Raw genomic sequence first — 18,109 nt, forward strand, 5'->3', positions numbered from 1 at the left:
TGGACTTCAAAAGGAACGCACAGGATACCAACACATACTCAAGTATCAGCACATACACATACTTATATCTTCCGTGCAGCAAAATGCAAGAGAAAGCACTGAAAACATCAACAGCAAAATACTTACTAAAGGCTCACGTATATTCACAATTCAACACTTTCATCTAAAAGAAGCAGAATTCTTAGAATATTTACTATCAGCCCTTGGGGGAGAGAGAGTAAAAGGAAAAACTACCTCTTTCCGTCTAGTTTTTTATTATGGTACCGCAACAACTTCATTAAAACCTTCATTTTCAGAAAATACCACAAGCTCATTCTAACGGCTGCAGAATTCAGTCCACAAAGAGCAACCCTTCCTGTCACCAGCAGACTCCAAATGCCCCCCCGCAAAACCCAGACCTCGCTGTCCGTCAACAATCAATATTTCATTTTCACATCAACGATGACAAACTACAGCAGAGAACAGACACTGTCCCATCGACAAACAGGCAAAAAGGCAGCGAATCGTTACCAATGAAGTGCCACCTTTGAGTCATTCATACCGCCCGAGAAAACACTGGCTTTGCAGAAAAGGGAACTGAAGGTGGAACTGGAAAACGGAGACACCACACCGAGCTCCTGGTGCCAAGCGCCCCTCTGTCTTCACCAGGATCACCAAGCTTTTCTCCACCACTTCCACAAGCACCGCCACCCCGTTTCCTTGCCCCAAACACGCACTAACAGAATGAGCACGTGGTTTTGTAGATGGGGGGTGTGTATATTTATTTGTGTATAAAGGCATACCTGTATCTATTTGCCAGACACAGACATCTCAGTTATGTTCTCTGTATTTAAAGCGATACCTCAGACTAATAGATGATCAAAAGAAACTACAACTAATGTACTGATCTGGTAGAATAGCCAAGTGACTCTCCCTGCATTGCTATGGCTGCATTTGGGCAAATTTCATAATCTGGGATAAAATCCTATTTGAGTAAATCTATTAAACTGATTTCTCAAGTACAAGATATTAAGTACTGGATCAGAGCCTCACGTAAACACCTTGATCAAGCCACAGCCCTCTAAACACTAGTGAGCCCCTCCAGGACTAGTAAGCTATGGTAAATCACAGCTCACTCACTGAACCAAACCACAACCAGAAGCCAGTAACATGAACCCCCGTCCGCTGGTGCAGTTACCCGCAGAGGCACAGACAACGCTGAGTCAGCAGCGGCCACTGTTCAACCCGCTCAGGTGGGACGGGCAGGGAGTAGAGACAAAGGCAGATTCACAGCTTTATGACTATTGCCACGGCCCCCGGCTGGTCCTCTGCCTCACCCGTCCCACCAAGGAAAGCCAGCAGAGCTCCGATCAGAGCGACAGCGAAGCGGAGAGGTCCTGTGCACACCCACAGGAGGATTCGGAGCTCTATCGGATGGGTTGCCACCTTCTGCCACAACTCATACCTGCAAACTAACTCCAGTGTTTTAAAAAGCACTTGGCACTCCTGCTTGTCCGGTTTTTGCATATACTTTTACCTTTCAAAGTGACAGCAAGACCAGAAAGAAACCACCCACAAGCCTTGCTCCACCTGTACACAAACCGTTTGTGGAACAGGAACATTTTACCGGCCATTTCCTCAGCTTGTCCCCCAACTTCCAGCCATGATGGGAAGCCTCAAGTTGTATACCCTGAACCAGCACCCAGAATAAGGATTTTTACAGCCAGAAGGAGGCCCCGAACAGAATTACCACAGGGTGGGAAGGCAGCAGTGACTTCCCCGTGCACAGGGGAGGGCTGGGAACGAACCCCCCTTTGGGGAAAATACAGACAGGTACAGCTGCCTTGGTTTGAACGGAGCACAGCAAAAGCCAGGAAGGGCTCTTTCCAAACACATTTGCTTCAATTAAAGCACAGGCATATAAAAAAGTCATCTCAGGATACGTGTGGACATTAGAAGAATCGGCCAAAAAAATAAACCCACGAATGGACTGTTTCTTTATCATATATGCTCTCAGTATGTAACAGCTCCAAAACGAACCGTTACACGCTGCCAAATGAACATCTGCTTTTAAACAAATGTAACTGCGCTCGTGTTCAAACAAAGCAATTCAGAAAGGTTAAGAATAAATCACTCCTTTCCCTATCAATGTTTACCACATGTTAATGCCATTTTTCCGTATTTTCAGCAGAATTTAAATGACGTTATTATTCAGCTTTGCCCCAGTAAGTACAGAGATGGCTGCCATCCACGACACTGGGACGAGCCTCCTCAGTGGATTGTGTATTTCCAAATGAACAGCAATTTTTATGCCTAATATTTTCACGCATATGGAATCTCTCATTCCAAAAGACATTAGTTAAGCATTGTAACACGCCTCCTAAAACCATTTACATAAAGACAATCGTGCATTTACGGTGAAGGCTCATTTCTGTTACATCATGGCTTGCATTTGAATAATCCAACGCGTTTTATAAAAATGTGATGATTTTAAATTTAATTACAAGTTACCTTTTCCCGTTTTGCACTTGGGGATGGAGAAAAGGGATGAATGGGGTAGGCAGAAGAAAAAGGAACCCCAAGAGCCGTCCGGGGAGCTGATGGCCCCTCCACACCCGAGAGGCACAGGGGCTGTCCCAGTTCCACAAGCGCAGCACCCCAATGTTACCGCTGGGAACGTTCACACCGACCCCACCAGCCCCACTCACGAACACTCAACCACCCGTCTCCAACCCGCTGCTCTGCACTCGGCTGGACCGGCCCACTGCACTGAGGTTCACGTGACGTGCGCAGGTGATTTCAGTCCAGGTGACAACAACCAACGAGCCAGCCCCTCAGCCTAGTTGGGCTGATTGGGGATTAACAAACCAGTGGCATCTGGCCACCTTTTATCTCCATGTTCTTTTGTTGATTCAAAACGCATCACCTGAAGCCTTCTTTGCTTCTCCACACATGCAGCCAGCAACTCCACATCTCTCTAAGTGGATTTATGCACAACAGCCATGTCCAGCCCGCAGTGCGACAGCACAGAGCCTCTGTGTTTCAGCACAGCACTTGTTGCAGGGCTCCCTGCCCTGAGCTGACCATTATGTATACGGTAATCTGAATAAAAAGACTGTAAACATTGCTGTGGAACCTTCCCAAACCCAAAGTCAACAAACTCAAACTTGTGTTCCAAACCAGAAACAGACAAGTAACCAGTTAGGACGCAAGTTCCTCCCCAACCTTCAGCTGGCAGTGACAACAGGGACAATCCAATGACACACCACTGCCTGCCCCTTGCTACAGCTAGGCAAGTAACCACAAACATCGCATTTTCCAGTATTTAACAACACGAAGGTAACGTTGGTTCTCCCCCAAAAAACACAACTACTTCTATACGAAGAAGGTTATAAAACCAGAAAGAATAAGAAATAATAATTTAGGGCTCTAAATCCTTCATTACAGTTGATACCTTTGAAAGCCATCTGCAGGTTTTGCTGGCTCCCAACTTGATGACACATTAAACCCACATGTTTTTCCTGTTTAAGACTGTCACGATCACATGGACAGTTACCATAAGCAGTTGCCAGGCAAACCGCATCATATCCCCAGCTGCTGCCACAGGAAAAGGGAACAGATTGGAGAAGCCACGACACAATGAGAATTTGGCAACGACAGAAATTCAGGTCTCTCCACAGGCCCGTTCCTGTAGGAAGGGTCAGTAACTCCGCTAACGGAGAACGGGCTCTCGTTAGCGAGCGGGCGCCGCCGCCGGCGCCCCCGGCACTGCGGAGCGAGGGCCGCTCCGCGCTCAGCCCCGCGGGAGCACAGGCCGCGGCACGGCGCCGCTCCCAGGCACCGGCCCGGGCTGCTGGGGGCTGCGGGCCCGCTCTGCGCCGCCGCTCGGCCAGCCGCACCGGCCCGGTCACCCGCGGACAGGCTGCCGCCCCCGGGCCCCCGCCGTCCCCTCCGCCGTCCCCTCCGCACAACACGCCGGCCCCACCGCCGCCCCACCGCATGGGGGGGCCGAGCGCCGCCGCTGTGGCCGCGCCGGACAGCCCCACCGGGCGCCACCGCCCACGACGGAGGGTCCCCCCGCCCCAGAGCCGCCGGCAGCCGGCGGGCACTCACCTGTCCCGCCGGGCGGCGCGGAGGGTCCCGGTGCGCACGGCCCCCACCCGGTGCGGTGACCACTGACACCGCCGGCTGCCGCGACTCGCCGCCGCTGTCGCAAAGCCCCCGGCCGGCGTGACTGACGGCAGGCAGAGGCGTCACCATGGCAACCGCGCGGCGGGGAGGCGGCGGTGGCGGGCCCGGGCGTGCGGCACAGCGCGTGCCCAGCGGCGGAGGGCCCGGGGCGGGCAGGACGCGGCTGTTCCGCCGCCCGCGCGAAGCTGCCGGCGCGGTGTCGGTAGCGGCAGTGCAGAACGGGGGGAACTGCTGCTTTCACTTGGCCCACCCTGGCGCGCTGTTAATACCCGTATTTCACTAACTCCCGCTTGTTTTCCTCAACGGCTGCTGAGCAATTATGGCCCCTAATTTGTCCAGTTATCACACCCGCTCTGCTTTATAAACACCTATAGCATTAGGAAACTAAAACATATACATTATATCTGCAGAAGTGTCATTCCATAACGTCACAACAGCAGCCAATTACAGCATTAGAACAACTCTAAAGTCGGCGTGTTCTAAAGGAATGCCCACCCTACACGTTTTCCACCTTCCAGGTGAAATAAAGCGGAGTCACCTACCTGAGCCGGGTTTGTTCCCCGGGCGGCGTCAGCGAACCATGCTGAGGAGATAGAAGAGGCTGCTGACTTTATCGCTTTAACAAAAACACCGTTTCGACCGTTGGCGTTTTGTTTGTGCAAACAACTGGCTTAGTTACCTACAAATCCGCGCAGCCACCACCTGCCCCACACCAAAATGGCGCTACGCGCCGCGCTTGCCCCTGACTAAAATGGCTTCCGGTCTGGCGGTGGCTCCGCCCCCTCGCTCTCTGCCCGCTCTCAAAATGGCGGGGGCCGGGCCGCCCGCCCCGCCCTCAAGATGTCTGCCGGCGGGCGCGCCTGCGCCGCGCGGTGCATGCTGGGCCGTGCATGCCGGGCCGCCGCTTCCCGCCGTGACGCTGCAGTAGCCAGGCCGGCTCCGCCGCCCGCCGCTCGGCGAGGATGGTGGGCGTGAAGGTGATCGCCAACGACACCGAGTTCCAGCCCGAGCTCAGCGCCGCCGGCTCCCGCCTGGCCGTGGTGAAGTTCACCATGCGGGGGTGAGTGAGGCCGGGGTGTGGGCTCCCGGGGCCCTCGCGGTGAGCGCGGCGTCCCGGGGCGGTGGCCGCCGCTCCGCGCTGTCCCCAGCCGCATCCCCGCGGGCTCGGCCCCGCTGCGGGGAGCGGCGCTGGGCCTGACCCAGCGGAGGCCGCTCCGGGCCCGGGGCTGCGGGGCCTCCCGGGGCCGGGAGAACCGCTGGGGCCTCGGGGGCGTCTGCTGGTTCTATGTGGTTCTGAGGCGAGCTTCCGAAGCTGGGGAGTGCAGTCTGGGGACAGAATGCTGTATTATTTCAGTCATTGACCAGCTGCTGTGGGTAAGTGCTGTGGACTGTTGTTTTTTTAGCACTAGTGACACCCTTTGTTAGTAGAGTGTAAGCATAGTCATAGTACCGGAATGGTATTTTTTGTTTCTGGTGTTAAATCTGCCGCTTTGCAGCTGGACCAGCTTCCCTGGCCCTGTTCTGCAGGTGCGCTAAGCTTAGCCCTGGGACCAGCCCCTGCGCTGGCCGGGGCCGGTGGGCACGCCCTGCGCCTCGCTCGGTGCCCGCTCAGACGGAGTTCTCCTCCCTGGAACTTGGCTGGGACTCCATCCTTCCTGCCCAGGGCACACCCGTGTTCTTTTGCTCCTCCTCGAGAGCACTGTGAAGTACAACTGAAAGGAAAGGGAGCTGGGGGTGCAGGGGACAGCAGGGTGACCATGAGCCAGCACTGGGCCCTTGTGGCCAGGAAGCCAATGGTACCTGGGGTGGGTTAGAAGGGGGTGGTCAGTAGGTCCGAGAGGTTCTCCTGCCCCTCTGCTCTGCCCTGGGGAGACCACACCTGGAATATTGTGTCCAGCTGTGGCCCCTCAGTTCCAGCAGGACAGGGAACTGCTGCAGAGAGTCCAGCGCAGCCACCAAGATGCTGGAGGGAGTGGAGCATCTCCCGTGTGAGGAAAGGCTGAGGGAGCTGGGGCTCTGGAGCTGGACAAGAGGACACTGAGGGGGGACTCATTCATGTTTACAGATACATAAATATTGAGTGTCAGGAGGATGGAGCCAGGCTCTTCTTGGTGACAACCAATGATAGGACAAGGGGTAATGGGTGCAAACTGGAACACAAAAGGTTCCACTTAAATTTGAGAAGAAACTCCTTCCCAATGAGGGTGGCAGAGCCTGGCCCAGGCTGCCCAGGGGGGTTGTGGAGTCTCCTTCTGTGCAGACATTCCAACCCGCCTGGACACCTTCCTGTGTAACCTCATCTGGGTGTTCCTGCTCCATGGGGGGATTGCACTGGATGAGCTTTCCAGGGCCCTTCCAATCCCAAACATACTGTGATACTGTGAACTGGGGTGTAATGGGGGTGAATTGGCGGCCAAAGGCAAGCCTGACAATTCTGTTAGTCACAGTGATTTGCAGAATTGGGGAGAATAGTGGTAGTGCTGGGGGTCCTGGCCTTCAAAGTGCGCCTGTCAAAGCCCTGGCTTTAATGCCAGTGATCTTCATCTTTATCTTTCCACTCTGTATTTAAAGGTACAGTTAAACCATTCCACTTCTAATGGCTGTCTGGAGCTCAAGAGAATTCAGGTCTAATGTTCTGAAAGGTGTTACGTTCAGGTAGAAGAGGCTGCAAGAGCCGCCAGCTGTGCACCAAATGGGTGCTGACAAGAGCATCGCTACACATGTCTGGGGTCTGGTCGCTCCTGTTTGGTTCTGGGCTTGGGGCTCTCCCAAAGTCAGCGACTTTCATCCGGTGCTGCTGAGCCCTGTCGTGCCGCCTGCTCGTGCGCCCAGGATGTGTCCTGGCTGCTGACAACCCGGTGTTTTAGGTTCCCGTTGTTTTAGTGACTTGGTGGCTCAGTATATGAATCCCCACGGGTCGGCTTGCCGCGCCGCTGCGGGTCCCGACCCGGGCCGTCAGGAAAGCTGGAGCAGGTCGTGTCTTGCTGCGCCTCCTGGCACGCTGGCCTTGACAGAGCTCTCTGGTTTAGATGTGGCCTATGTTATGTGCTGTTGGAAGGAGTTCCCATGGGGGTTTTTTGCTGTTTCGTTTCTTAATTGCTGCTTTCACAACAAGCTGAGTTGTGAGAACAGTCCTTTGCGGGATGGTTGTGTCTGTACACCTCATCTGTGCCAGCACAGGTATAATAATTAACAAGTCCCCGTTTCCAGCCGGGTTGACACAGTGAAGTCAGCAGAAGGCGGGTCTGTTCGGCCAGGGCCAAATGAAAGTCTGGTACTAGCTGGTTACAGCTGTAGTAAGTGAGATTTAATGGAGTAAAGATTGTGTCACTCCTGGCAAAGGTTTGATACATTAGTGCTGTTAAATATTTCAAATCACGCATAGAGGTTTTCCTGTGGACGTTATTTTCTCACAGGTGATAAGTGGAGTGCTTGTACTAGTTTTCTTCTAAGAGCTTTTTTGCTGTTACAGGAAAAGCAAGCGACTCTTGGCCCTCCCTTATGTCACTGCAGTTAGCAGGACTTTGGCTTGTGCTAAAACAGGCTGGAAAATATGAAGTTGGTATTAATTAATAGGCGAAGCTAATCATGTGACATTGAAACTGTCTGCGGAAGCGGGACTTAACACTCGGTGATGTGTTTCTAAATGTCACTCTTAATTGTATCAGCAGGATTGCTCACCATCTGTCAGCCAGGTAGGAAGGTTATTTGCACATGTGCCAAGGATATCGGTAAGAACGTGAACGTGCTAATTCTGTTTGGGGCTGATGCTTCTCAAGAAAAGTTGCGGTTAACTTAAAGTGCGTGGTTTTTTGTGCTTGTTTTCACAGCTGTGGCCCGTGTTTAAGGATAGCCCCAGCTTTCAACGCGCTGAGCAACAAGTATCCCCAGGCAACGTTTTTGGAAGTAGATGTACATCAGTGCCAGGTTGGTATTCAAACCCGTGTTTTCAGTTCCAAGAGGAGGAGCAGACAAGGGAGTGAATGGGAAACTGAAGGAGAAGCGTTCAGCCCGTTGTCTCCTGTGGCTGTTGACGCGTTTGGTGAATCACAAATAGCCGTGCTGTGAAATTCTCCAAACTGGGGACAGGCACAAGATGTGAACAAACACCACGTGGATTTAGACAAGTGGCATCCTTCACTCGGGCTTGAACAGTTCCTGCTGCTCCTACTATTTACATAATACTGCCAAGTGTGAAGTGAGGAGTAAGCCTTCCCAAACAGATATTGATGTAATTCTTGAGCAAAGGGAAGAATGCAATAAACTGATATGATTAGTGGGAGATTCCACTCAAGTGATACTCAGCTGTTTTCAACAGACAACAGTGGTGCAGGTGAGCTATTGATTGACTTAAGGGTCGTTGACAAAAATCAACAATGGTATGTTGAAAGGAAGTGTCTTGAGTTACTACAAATTATAATGGAGATGAATATGAAAGTGGGAACAATGTTTGCAAATGACACTAAATTATGGAAAGGTTTGGAAAAACTACCGTGGGTGCATAACAGTGACAGTGTGAAGTCCATTCAAGGAATGCCCAGATCCATAGCTATTGGGGAGGCTCTGAAGAAGTTAAATGAATTTAAAATTGTTGTCAGAGTCGAAGCTCTTTATAAAATAAGAACTGTTGTCTGTGATGATTGAGGTGATGGAGCTTGATGGGTATCTGGTATGGGCCTTCTTACCTAGGTAAGCAAGCTCATTTTTCCTGTCTGATGTTGGTAATTCTCTGTCAGGTAACACTTGTAACCGCTTTCTGCGTTCCAGGGAACAGCAGCCACCAACAATATATCGGCAACACCAACATTTCTGTTTTTCCGAAACAAAGTGCGAATCGACCAATACCAAGGAGCAGATGCTGTGGGTTTAGAAGAGAAAATAAAACAGCACCTGGAAAATGACCCTGGAAACAATGAAGATACAGATATTCCCAAAGGATATGTATGTATCTCTTTAGACTGATCCATTGTTTGTTTGCATAACACAATGTTTAAAAAATATAGCTTGCTTTTTAAACATACTTTTAGTCAAATAATACTGCTTTAGGCAGTCCATGGGAAAAGACTGTCAGAAATGTTGAAAAGTTGCTCTGGTTGTTCCCTTGGCTTTTCGTGTCTGGACTGCCCTATGACTGTACACAGATCCCTTGTGGTGTGATATTCAATAGTCTGTCTTCAGGCCGTAACATATGAAATAGGTGATTTTCAGCCTGGCACATTGTGTGCCAGTTGGTCTTGGTTTACTGCAGTTGCAGGTAGAAACTTCTGGTTATCTGGGTGTATGGAGAAAGCAGCAGGGAAAGGTTTCATAAAGTTAATTGGTATACGTGTGGAAGAAGATGTAACATAAGGCTAGCTTTGCATATAGAGCCGGTAGGAACTGCAGTGGTGATCTGTTAATTGGTTCTGCAATGTGTAGCAGGTTTTTGGGGAGGCCCACTTGTGTTGGCTTTGGGTTCGTTTGGTTGAGCTGATGACAGCTCCAGCCCGGTGTCGGTGTCTCCGTCGTGGTGTGACTTCACGGTGCTGTGCTCTCGTTATCTAAAGGGCGTCTGAAAATCCTCCCTGAGCCCCATTTGTTGTTCTCAGAACAGCAAGCGTGTGTTGCAGGGGTGGGGACGCGGAATGGAGGGGAAAATGCCCTTCGGTTGTGAGCAGGACACATCCGAGTACTACAGCGTTCGTAGCTTTTGTTCGTGATATCTTGTGAGATAAACCCCTGAGTCTTTCTGTGTGTCTTGTTATTTTAGTCTGTTGAATGAAGGATTTCATTCATTCCGATGCTCACTAATCCCAGAGGAGTTGATGGCACACTTGTCACGCACTCAGCGATGCTCTTGCCTTTCCTTTCAGATGGATTTAATGCCATTTATCAATAAAGCCGGCTGTGAATGTCTTAATGAGAGTGATGAGCACGGATTTGATAATTGTTTACGTAAAGACGCTACCTACTTGGAATCAGACTGTGACGAGCAGGTACAGTAGATATATTTCAGTGCCGTTTTCAACGATGGTCTGTTCTGCAAGCATTTTTTGAAGAACTTGTCTGCTTTACATCATGATGGCAGTGTGAGAAAGACTGGGAGATGGTAGTAGGATATAAGTAGAATTAGTATACAAAGGTGGTTGTAGCCTTTCCAGTTTCACATCCCTTTATGTATGGAAAAAATTCCGAGCTGAGCAGCACTTGCTGATATGTTAAAGTGACAAACGAGCGTATGTGTGGAATATAGCAGAGGTAATACTTGATTTCAAAGCTCAGACTCATTTCTAGTTAATTATTGTGCTATGTTTGGTTTTAAGCATGGAGAAGACAGCATTTAACAGCAACTCTTTTCTCCACAGCTGCTTATTACCGTCGCTTTTAGCCAGCCTGTCAAGCTTTATTCTATGAAACTTCAGGGGCCAGATAACGGTGAGTGAAGTGTCTGTTCAGTCGTGTTTTGAGACTAAAGCTTTGCCTGTGTTTAGCTGGATTTTCTAAGAGTGACACTGTCCCTGGAACCTTCTGAGAATCCCACAGTAGCTTCAGCAAGTTTGTTGTGAATGAACGTCCTGCATGGGTATTTGTACGGCACAAATACGAGGAGTTGCTGTTGTTCCCTATGCTGCAAAGAGAAACTTTGATTTGCTCTGGGAATTAACGTGGGAGCTACTGAAAGGCGCAGCTTTGTTGTTCTGGTAACTCAGTTTACATTATAAGGTTACCTGAAGCGTTCAGTGTGATATGCCAGCAAGGCTGTTGCTTGCAGGGTTTTTACGGGGTGTTTTGTGCGGAGTTGTCTGTGAGGCGGGTGAGCGGTCCGGCTCGGGGGGTGCTTCGCCGGCCGCGGCGGCGCTGGGGGACCCGCAGGGCAGGCACCGGAGCTGCTGGAGCTCGGCCTGGCCCTGAGCAGCATCTGGAGGCTGTGACGAGCGAGGGCTTCTCAAGCAGCGTTTTGAAAATCTACTTAAACACCGGAATACCGCTCCTGTATTTTAACACAGGGCAAGGTCCAAAGTACGTAAAAATCTTTATCAACCTGCCTCGATCTATGGATTTTGAAGAAGCAGAAAGAAGTGAGCCGACTCAGGCCCTGGAGCTGACAGCAGATGATATCAAAGAAGATGGTATTATCCAGCTGCGCTATGTGAAATTCCAGAACGTGAACAGTGTCACTGTAAGTACCAGCCCTGCTCTGAGGGCTCAGAACTTCTGGGCTTTGGAAGCTGTGCGTGTGGGGTTTTAACCCACTACCAGGAAAGATGAGCATTCTCTATAATCGTGGCTTCAAGTAAGAGGATTGTAGCTTCTCTAAAGGTTACAGAGACCTTTATAACTGGAAAAAGTGTTGGTTAGCTCAAAAATCTTGGGCACCTAATGTTCGTATGTATTAATTCAAGGATGTGTTTGGGTCTTTTCCTTCAGTTGTTTGTCCAGTCCAATCATGGTGATGAAGAGACAACAAGAATTACGTACTTCACCTTTATTGGAACTCCAGTCCAAGCAACAAATATGAACGACTTCAAGCGAGTGAGTCCTTTCTTCACAGCACTTCTGAACGCTTTAAAATCTGCTCAAAATGGGTTGGCAGAACACATGCACTTGGCTGGCAGTACAGCTCCACAACTTAAGGTGGTTTTGGCATCCAAAAGAAAACGTGTAGCTTCATCTTACAGCTGTTTGGTCTGTCTTACAAGTGTTTGTTCAGCAGCTTTGTCAAAATAACTGATAAGAATGTACGTATGGGCACTTGAGGGACTGGCCACTTGTATGCGCTGTAGCCAATGTTGGGTTTTTGACAGCTGTGGGATTTATGCCTTGATTTGGAAGCTTGCTTTCTGATGGGGTTTGCCAAGTGGAGAAGCAGTTGCACGTACAAACTAAACAGGCTCCTTGGGACTGACTTGACTCCTACTTTGAAGGGTTTTGTTCCCCAGGCAGCATTAAGCCTGAGATCTGGTCACAAGATGCCTGTTACACTAAACATCTGCTTTTTAAAGAGGAAATGAAGGAGGAAACAACTTGTTACAATATGGTTTTAGACACACCAGTGCTGCACAACAGGCCACTCTCAATTGGTGATTTTTCTTTTTTCGAGACTGTGAAATGGGTTTGAAAAGACTGAAACTTTACCACTACTCACAGGTTTTTCACAATGTAGTTAGGTCTTTTTAAAGTAAAGCGCTTAGTAGCCTTTGTAAAAGGGCAAATACTGCTGTCACACCTGCCTACGGACTCGCGTGGAGGTGACCGGTGGCACTGAAACGCCGCAGAATTTGTAACGTCAGAAGGTTGAAAACACCAATGCTCACCCACATGTCGTCTACTTGGTATTTTTAATGTGATCTTAACTTCTACATGTAAAAGTTAACATCTTTGCAGGTAATAATTAGGTTAACAAGTAGACGTTTAACAGGTTGTGCTGCTTTTCGATGACACTTGAAGTCTTTGAAAAAGTCATTCTCGTGTCCTGAAGTTAACTGGATATCAATTTTAGACCTTCCTAACATAGCACTTGCAGTTCTCCCCAGACTTGAAATATGTTAATTGATTTACAGTCTGCTTACGTTTTAGTTTGGTCCAGCTCTCTTGCACTGAGCTGTGCAGTGAACGTGCTTAGTCTGCAGTACTTCCTGGGGCTGTTGGGAGGGGGACAGGGCTGGCTCGGGATTTGTTCTCTGTCTCACTTTCGGTTCTCTGTAGACTCCGCACGTTAGTTTTGCTTTCCAAAGTACCGGGAGTTTATTAGCTGAGCGGTGCTCAGCAGAGGGGCAGATCTTTGTGGAACTGGAATTGTTTGGCTTGGAAAAGACCTTCGGTATTGTGTAGTCCAGCCGTTAACCAAGGAAGTGGCTAATCCTGTCTCAATTCAGATCCTCATTGACGCTACGTGTAAATTCCCGTTTGCTTCCTGAATGTGTAGTTTCAGTATTAGGCTGTTGAAATACTCCATCGTAACAAATGGGATGTGTAGTCTGACGGAGCTGCAGTGCTCCTAGGAATTTTAATTTTGGTTTCCTCTCTTCCAGTGATCCTGTCAGCTATGAAACCTTAATATAGTGTTGGGCACTAATTATATTTAGGTTTGTAGATTAACTGGGAAACCTTATTGTTCTTTTCATCTCCTCGAGTAGTTACCCACACTACTCACTGCTTTCATCTGTCTCGCTGCCTCGCCGCAGTCTGTCTCTACTGTTCATGTTTCTCTTCTAATTACGATAGAAATAGTATTGCAATGTGACTAGGAAGGTGGAGCCCGGTCCCAGCTGGGCTCTCATCGTCTCCAGCGACGGGGGCTCTGCCGTGTCCCTGCGGGCTGTGCCACCGATTCACGGCTCGCACTCTGGAAAATCCTTTGCATGTAGTTGGTGGTGCTGGATTGAGTGAGTAAAGCTATAAAAGCTGCTTTCAAACCTGTTTTAATATGTTGTGTGTATCCTGCTTCTTGCACAAGGTAACTTTGATCCTCTGGGAGGAGGGAAGTCTTTGGAGTGGTGGAAAAGGGGGACGCCAAGGAGAGAATTCCCGCGTAGAACGGCCTGCGGTGCGGGGACTGAAGCACAGGCAGGAGTGGGGAGAGACGGGGTTTTGCCTGTCCCAGCAGAGGGCTAGGATGAATGTTCCCTTCCTATACATATCCAGTATATTCCAAAATGCTTGATTTAAAGGCATGTTTGTTTTTAATGTGTCTTTAATGCTAGAAGAGTTCGTGCTGCTGTTTGTTGGCTGCGCAGGCTCTGACTTAGGGCATAACTGGCCGTGCGAACGCCCCCAGTGGAGGCTGTTTGGGCTGCAGCAGCTGGTGCTGGAGGCAGCTGGTGCTGGAGACCGCTGCTGCTCGGCCTCGGGGCTTTGGGAGGCGGCTCGCGGTGTCAGGGTGCTGGGGGGTTACTCTTGGTTGGCAAGTTAGCGCTGGGTTCCTGTGAGCTGTGGTGCACGCAAGCCATGCTGTTGTGTGTGGGGAGGCCTGCAGCCATCCGCGTCCCAGGTACTCCTGGTTGATTTCTGGTGTGAAAGAACCAAGCGCACAGCTGCGCAGCTTTGAGGCTGGAGCACAAGCCCCGGCAGGCTGCGGGGGTGCTCTGTCCCCCCTGCAGGAGGGCTTGCTGTCTACTCGGAACTGCTGATTTGCACTACACGCTGCTGCTTTTTTTTCTTGTAACGTTTTGTTTGTTTGCTTTTCAGCTTAACTTCCCATTTCTAAAGAACTAAAAAGGCAGAAGAAATTAAACAGTAATGCTAAGGCTGAAGTGGTCTTGCAGTGCTCCCTTGCTCCCTCTGCCCATCTCGCGTCTCTCACCCTTCCCACCGCCCAGCACTGACGCGATAGCCGCCTTCTCTGCACCTCCTGCCGCCAGGAAAAGCCTTCTCTGCCTTCTGACTCCACTCACCTTTCCCCTCCGCTCCCAGTCTTACCTTAAACACTTATCTTTACCTCTCACTCTTACCAAATTCCTTCCCACTGTTCTCTTGACAAACCATGCAGTACTTTAAAACATAGCTGGTGAGTTTGTACGCGTGTGGCCTGGGCAGGGCTCTCCAGCAGCATCCCGCCAATCTTAGTTGCTCAAGCTGTTTCTTTAGATCTTGACCACCACCACGTCTGCTCCGGGAGGTTCGGTCGCGGAGCGTCTCCAGCGCTGCTCTGGGTGACGGGCCCTGGGCTTGGTTGGTTTGCCGTGGCTGAGCGCTGGGCCGGTGCTCGGGTTGGCGAGCAGGCTGCTCCCAAAGCCGGCCGCGGGCTGCTCCCAAGCCGCAGCCGCAGGCTGCCCCCCAAGCCGGCCGCGGGCTGCCCCCCAAGCCGGCCGCGGGCTGCCCCCCAAGCCGGCCGCGGGCTGCCCCCCAAGCCGGCCGCGGGCTGCCCCCCAAGCCGGCCGCGGGCTGCCCCCCAAGCCGGCCGCGGGCTGCCCCCCAAGCCGGCCGCGGGCTGCCCCCCAAGCCGGCCGCGGGCTGCCCCCCAAGCCGGCCGCGGGCTGCCCCCCAAGCCGGCCGCGGGCTGCCCCCCAAGCCGGCCGCGGGCTGCCCCCCAAGCCGGCCGCGGGCTGCCCCCCAAGCCGGCCGCGGGCTGCCCCCCAAGCCGGCCGCGGGCTGCCCCCCAAGCCGGCCGCGGGCTGCCCCCCAAGCCGGCCGCGGGCTGCTCCCCAAGCCGGCCGCGGGCTGCTCCCCAAGCCGGCCGCGGGCTGCTCCCCAAGCCGGCCGCGGGCTGCTCCCCAAGCCGGCCGCGGGCTGCCCCCCAAGCCGGCCGCGGGCTGCCCCCAAAGCCGCGGGCTGCTCCCCAAGCCGGCCGCAGGCTGCTCCCAAGCCGCAGGCTGCCCCCAAGCCGCAGCCGCGCAGCGCGCGCGGGGCAGCCGCGGTTTCCGCAGACGGGAGGCGGCGGCTCTGCTGGGAGAGGAGCAGCAACAGCTGCTTGGTTTCTGCTTACATGTCCCGCTTGCTCTTGGGGAGTGGGGTGGCCAGAAATGGGTTTCTTTGAGCTGTGATCGCAGAATATCCATAGCGGTGTGATTGATTTTCACAGATAATACACATGGGCCAGTTGTCCCTTTCTGCCTCAGACTGGTACAGCAATATTTTCATGTTCCACACTTGCTAACACCTAATCTTTTAACTGTGGTTTTTCTTTCTTTTTGGCTTAATCTGGGTGTGAACACAGTTTGGTGCTTTGGAAACACACAACAAATATTGCTTCTTGACAAGTTTAACTTTTTTTTAACTTCATTAATTGGATCTTAACGCAAGTGTTTGGGCTTCCAGTTTTTATTCTTCTTGCCTCACATTGTGGGTTTGGAATTTTCCTGACCTGAAGCATTAGCTCAAATTTACGGCTTGGAAAATGCTCCTGGTCAAGGGTTCCTTGTAGGTGAAATGGTCTTTAAAAGTACTTTTTGTGGTTAGATCTCAGTTACTTGGTGACGCTGGTAACCCAGCTGACCCAAAGCTGCTGCGCAGGGAAAAATGTGGTGAAGTTTGACAAGAGATGCAGCAAGGGGAAGGGTGGTTTGGTTTTGTGAGACCACTACTGACTGCGTGAGTCTTGTGCGGTTTATTGTCGCTTGACTGCAGAGGTGATTGATCCTGAACGCACTTTTGCGCTAGGAGTCAATTGGTTAGAATACAGGGAAGGTTTTCAGTGTTATTACAAGCACTAAAGGGAAATTCTTTGCTCCCATAGTGTCATCTTCAATCTGTGTTCTGGCAGCACCAGTCAGAGCCACAAGTGCTGCTCTGGTGGGACGGAACGGACCTGGGACTCGGCGCCTTGCCCGGGCTCCCTCCTGCACTTTGAAGTCTTAATCGTTAAGGCTTTACTTGGTTTTGGCTTGTAAATGGATCTTTTTGCCGCGGTCCTGCGCGGGCGCTGGCGCTGTGCGTGTTGCCGGGGGCGCGCGGTGCCGCTGTGCGCAGCAGCGGTGCTGTGACGCCGAGGGGCCCGCTGCCGTGGCAGTGCCGCGCTCCCCAGCCCCGCGGGGACACATCCTGCTCTGACGAGGAGCAGCTCAAAGTCGGGTGGCCTCAGGACTTCTGCATAGGTTTGAACCCTGTTACAGGGGGAGTGTTCTCAGTGAGGTACATAGCAAGGGTGCCGGGGGAAACGAGCACACTTCTGCTTGAGCACCCGGTGGTTCTCTTCCCACTGTAATGTTTTGTACAGTGTATGAAGGTTGGATGCTTGGTGTATAGCATATTAAGCATGGTCTGTTCTGTTGCAGCTCCTGTCTCCTAACTCTTCTCCAGATTAGACCGACGCTTTGCTGTCCCTATGGGGACTAAACAAAGTTTGTCGTGCGTCCCTCTTACCCGTTCAGCGGGACCCAGGCTTCTGCCAGCGCTACAGTAATGCATGCTTAGGTGCATTCACCTCGTTGAGGATTCGGTTGCACTCGCTTATTTTGAGACTTGCCTTAAGAACTCCTTGGCAGGACTGTTTTCAGTTCAGCAGTGTTTCTGTGTTTTTCTCTTATCAGGTAGTTGGCAAAAAGGGGGAGAGCCACTAGGACGCAGCAGACACGGGAAGGAAGGCCTTATCGCAATCAGATCTCCACTTATCTACAGCTCCTGGATAACTGCTTGACCATAACCAGAGACTGTCAGTCTGTTTCATTTAATGCCATTACCAATAAATCATTGCTTTTGTTGAGACAGTTTCCCTAGCGTGTTTCTGTTGTAATCCTCAAACATGTATTTGTAAATAAAATGCGTTACTTTTGCCAAGTTTAATTTTGCTACTGTAGTAACTGTGGCTCTTCCTTTGTTCCGTTCAAACCTCAGAGCTCGACTGGCTCGTCTGTAGAAACAGAAGACATAATGCAGCTCGCGTTTGTTCAGAGAGTTTAGGATGTGGGACGTAAGTAAAACGTGCCCCTCAGAGGCCACCTGAACACCCCGGCTGCTCGGCCTAAGACCGGGCGCACCTGGGGCCGCTGTTTCACAAACAGACGCTGCTGGGGCAGGGAAGCCTTCACCTGCTCTGGAAGTTTCCGTGTCCTCCCCCGCCTCGAAGGGCGCTGGAGGAGGCGTCTCAGTCCCTTCCCCTGGGGTGCAGGTTGGTCACGAGCTGTTCAGCACCGAGAACCGAGCCTTGTGCAAGTGTTTGCTTCTTTAATGTTATTAGAAAATACTGACGTTGCTTTTTGGGTGGACTCAAGCGAGCTGTGCAGCTATGGGGCTTTAGATGTTTGTGCACCCCGCCTTAACAGAAATCCGTTATTTCTTCTATTGGGTTATTTCCTTCTCTCTGGATCTTGATAAGGAAATGTTTCTTGCGAATATTAAACATCTTAATTAGAATTCCTATACTGCTTTGGTAAGTTTTCTTGGAAATGTGCCCTAAGCGATGTTAATAAATTGGGCATTGATCAGCACTGTATACGTATAATATTGTATAAATTCCCAGTAAAACTTGCTAAGTGTTTTAATTGGCATAATTAATTTCTTTGTAAAGTTAAATTTGTTACAT

At 51.1% G+C, this 18,109-nt stretch overlaps 2 protein-coding genes across 4 annotated transcripts in view; one reads left to right on the top strand and one right to left on the bottom strand.

The window, feature by feature from the left end:
• The window catches only part of LOC102095945 (WD repeat-containing protein 7), a 61,986-nt gene extending 57,087 nt beyond the window's left edge, over window positions 1–4,899 (bottom strand). For 2 of the 3 annotated variants that reach the window (XM_065044552.1, XM_065044549.1), the window contains exon 1: window positions 4,093–4,247. The gene's annotated coding sequence lies outside the window, so the exon portion shown is untranslated. Of the gene's footprint in view, window positions 1–4,092; window positions 4,248–4,712 lie in introns of those variants that run through there. The other variant, XM_065044550.1, reaches the window with a different exon arrangement.
• Window positions 4,900–4,981: 82 nt separating this feature from the next.
• Window positions 4,982–17,370, top strand: LOC106145694 (thioredoxin-like protein 1). The gene is made up of 8 exons (XM_065044553.1): window positions 4,982–5,230; window positions 8,001–8,097; window positions 8,938–9,111; window positions 10,023–10,145; window positions 10,515–10,584; window positions 11,157–11,329; window positions 11,578–11,682; window positions 17,118–17,370. Exons 1-8 carry the CDS (start codon window positions 5,133–5,135, stop codon window positions 17,145–17,147), a joined length of 870 nt encoding a protein of 289 aa, XP_064900625.1. The 5' UTR covers window positions 4,982–5,132; the 3' UTR covers window positions 17,148–17,370.
• The last annotated feature ends 739 nt before the right edge of the window (window positions 17,371–18,109 follow it).

This window comes from Columba livia, chromosome W, assembly GCF_036013475.1.
Source record: "Columba livia isolate bColLiv1 breed racing homer chromosome W, bColLiv1.pat.W.v2, whole genome shotgun sequence".
Classification (NCBI taxonomy): domain Eukaryota; kingdom Metazoa; phylum Chordata; class Aves; order Columbiformes; family Columbidae; genus Columba; species Columba livia.